At 44.2% G+C, this 3,496-nt stretch overlaps 1 protein-coding gene across 1 annotated transcript; it reads right to left on the reverse strand.

The window, feature by feature from the left end:
• Positions 1-443: 443 nt before the first annotated feature.
• On the reverse strand, positions 444-1,279 carry LOC132266021 (plasma kallikrein-like). Its single transcript, XM_059766846.1, has 2 exons — positions 1,214-1,279; positions 444-1,151 (listed from the first exon to the last, which is right to left on the reverse strand). Exons 1-2 carry the CDS (start codon positions 1,277-1,279, stop codon positions 444-446), a joined length of 774 nt encoding a protein of 257 aa, XP_059622829.1.
• Positions 1,280-3,496: the final 2,217 nt, after the last annotated feature.

The following is a 3,496-nucleotide window of genomic DNA, read 5'->3' on the forward strand; positions in this document are numbered from 1 at the left end:
GGGAAAGTGCACCCTCGAGGAGAGTTATTTTGAATAAGCATAAATAAGACTATTTTCTCTCCCTCCCAAACAAATCAACTCGCCACGCTATTGGTTATAAAAAGGCTGAGATGCAGCAGCAGAATTAACTCTCCGTTTTTCCCTCTGACAAAAAAATAAAGTCTTGTAATTTAACATCTGTGCGGCACACGCGGAAGTGTTTTATATTCCAAATCACTCTCGGGAAAGAGAGTCCTTTTTTTCTGTCGCGCCTCTGGTGGAAAAGGGGGATTTTTCTATAATTAATATGTCGTCGAATTGAATAATTAACCATTTTCCGAGTGGCACAGATTGAAAAAAGAAGGTGAATTTTTCTCAAACTCTCAAAGACATTTTTATTACCAAATGATTGAAATCAAATTAAATTGCTTCACACAGTGTGATAATTGAACTGCTTATCGCCATTATTTCACACTCTGCGTCTCGATCCAGTCCACAAAATCGTGCAGAATGACGAATGTCGCCGGACCCTCGGCGCATTTGTTGACAGAGTACGACGCCACGGCGTAGACGTACGTCTTGTGATGCTTCTTGTCGTAGTAAACCAGGCCAGAGCCCAAATCTTTGCCACAAAGTGGCAAATGAGTCTCAGAATTTGTGCAGATTTCAGTGGATTTCAGGTGCGGAATATGACCCTGACAGTAGCGCTGGTCCATCACTGTAAAGACATTGCAAGTAGACTTGGCAGAGTGCTCCTCGTGCGTGCAAACGGCGAGTGGAGCCAGTGTGAACTGCTGCACTTTCCAAGACTTCTCCGGCAGGTAGACTTGATGCACATTGCCAGTGAAGACGAAGGCTTCCTCGACAACGGCCAGCGCGAGATTCTTCTCCAGCGTCGTGGGATTGTAGCCCGGATGGACCTTCACAGTTGCCACAGTTCTCTCTTTATCCGCTGCCACCACGACAAGTCTGCCAGCGTGCGAAAGACAGTCGGCAGTGGACAGCACAGTTTTGGCGCCAATAATGCTGCCCGAGCATTGATGCGTTGGAGCTCTGCTTGACGGATGGCTTGGATAAATCTTCACCTGAACCACGTATGTTGGCTTCAAGGCTTCGTCTGGCACGAGAAGAGGCTTCTTAGGAGCAGCAGTTGTTGGCAATCTTGTTGGCGGCTGCAAGAAATCAGAAAGAAACGACGGTTTCAGACCTCAACTTTACCGCCAACAGAACTTACTTTGGCCGCTTCAGCGCCAAGAACCACCAAAACCGCCAAAAGCACAGCACTGTAGTGAAATTGCATTTTGCACTGAATTTTCTCTCCTGCGCGGATGTCTTTTATACCTCAGGAATTAGGGCAAGGCAGGACTATTCGGAATGGAATTGTCAAGAAGTTTTGTTTACGCTGCAAACCAGTCCAGCTTCCCCTAGCATTTATCAGTGAGAAATGCAAGCTTTGTCTTCCATTTCCCTTATCACTGCTCATTTGTTGCTCGCGCAGAGTCATTAGGAAGCTTAATAGAGTAATTACACAAAGCTCTGTGATAAATTTCCCAGAGTTCAGTGCACTTCAATTGGCTGATCTTGTGGGAGGATTCAGCTGCTGAGATCTCTAAAACACCCCCGAGAACGTGCGAAGCTGATATTTTTGCGGATTTCCAGGCAATTTCACCATCCTTTTCACCATAGCTCGATTGTCCTCTTCATCCACGATGGCTGATAATAAAGTTTTCGTGTTTTCGATTTCTGCAATCTGGCATGTGAAATGATTTATATCCCTTTTGTCTGCCTGAACTTGGCAGAGGCGCACTTTTTGTGGATGTCAAGATGCCAAGAAAGGAAGGGACTTGTGGAGTAATTTATATGCTGTTTTTCAATGCACACATCTTGTTCACAGTCACCGCGATAAAGTTCGTGATAATGACGAGATTACGTGGTTCTATTCACTCGACGGAACGTGAAAATGCATATTTTCACTTTCATTATCCTTTCGCCTTCATGGTGAGTTTCACCATTGAGTCCTTCTGACTGGATTTCGAAATCTCGCACCATCATTTAATCTCGGGTGTTTATTGTGATATTTATTGTGGTGATTTTCTCACATATAAAACGATATTGCCGCAGAGAAACGGCTCTCTTTCAACTATCCTGTGAAATATTTCTCAGCCCTTTTTGCTCTCCGAGGAGGTAGACAAAAAATCAGGTGAGATCCCTTCAAAGGGTTGCCTTTAGGTCCCATTTATTCTCTACCTGATCTCAGCATCGACCTGCCACGAAGACCTACATTTCTTAAGCTCACGCTGCCGAGTGTAATTGCACACAAAACCCCTTTATTGGCAAAAGGATGCGAAGTGCCTGCGTACCTGCTGAGCAGCAGTGCCCTCGATACCTGCGAGAGAATAGAGGGAATTACTGGAGGTACGAAAGGTAATCCTTTCGTAACACTTTCCTGACAAATGATCCGCTTTCTCAGGCTTCTCAGGCAGTTTTATAGACGTTGGCAAGGAGTGATAGTGGCTTGGAATGCTGCAATAGCTGATTAACACCACTTTTTTAAGTTTGATGAACTTCCTATTGATCCTAGGAACCAATTGTCTTTATGGTATAAATAAGGATTGCCCAGAAATGCTTCAACCTTTGACACATGATAAGAGAACTGCCAAAGGTTAATTTATTCTTAGAAAAACACATTTGCTGATATTGCTTAATATCAAATTCACTGCGCAAAATATTTCTTGAATTGACTGAGAAAAAGGTGTCTAGAGAGGAAAAAACTAATGCTTCGATGTCAGTTGAGGCAAAAAAGTAAAAGTGAAACCGAAGGATGGGTAGAAAAGGGATTTTGAGAAAGGACCGGACTTCTCATATCAAATTGCAACAAACGAAGGAAAAAGATGGATTTTATCTTCGTCACATTCATCTTTCTCGTGAGGCTATGGGAGAATGTTTTTGGCCTATGGAGTGCGTGTGAGGACTTTGTTTTCCAATCCTGGCCCATGGGAATAATGATGGAGAGTCCTTTTACGGGCAAATTCCCCCGAACCGAGTCACTATGGAAACGTAACACCCCGTTTGTTGGTGCACCCACCACAATAAAGTTGGCATTTTTGCCCCATGCGTGCGATGAGAGAGGGTGAGAAGAAATCCACCCTTCATGGTCTGTCTCGCTCTCGTGAAAAACACTCACAATCCATCCTCACCCATGACATTCACGGCGATTATTTGCCACTTCCACAATGAGGTCTCGACCATGGAGTGATGCAACGATCACGATCACGCCTGAGGGGCTGGATTTTCACGTCTGGAGCAACATTTTGACACACAGTCGCAACATATGAAATGAAAAAGTCCATTCACCTGATTTCAAGGTTCACGCTCACCCAGAATGACCGGAAATCACTCTTGGGGCACTCAATATCAAATAGAGATCAAATTGCATTTCGGACAATACACAACTCATCATCTCTGACCATATTTCCCACACGGCGAAAAGAATTATTTCCACCTCATCTTTTCAGGT

The sequence above is a fragment of the Phlebotomus argentipes genome, unplaced genomic scaffold (genome assembly GCF_947086385.1).
Source record: "Phlebotomus argentipes unplaced genomic scaffold, Phlebotomus argentipes genome assembly contig_5, whole genome shotgun sequence".
Classification (NCBI taxonomy): domain Eukaryota; kingdom Metazoa; phylum Arthropoda; class Insecta; order Diptera; family Psychodidae; genus Phlebotomus; species Phlebotomus argentipes.

What these genes read in the sequence shown, in the direction of transcription:
- LOC132266021 (XM_059766846.1), bottom strand. Translation starts at nt 1,279, where the DNA reads ATGCAATTTCACTACAGTGCTGTGCTTTTGGCGGTTTTGGTGGTTCTT. An exon ending in TTGGCGCTGAAGCGGCCAAA is followed by an intron (nt 1,152 to 1,213) that starts GTAAGTTCTGTT and finishes GATTTCTTGCAG; the next exon opens with CCGCCAACAAGATTGCCAAC.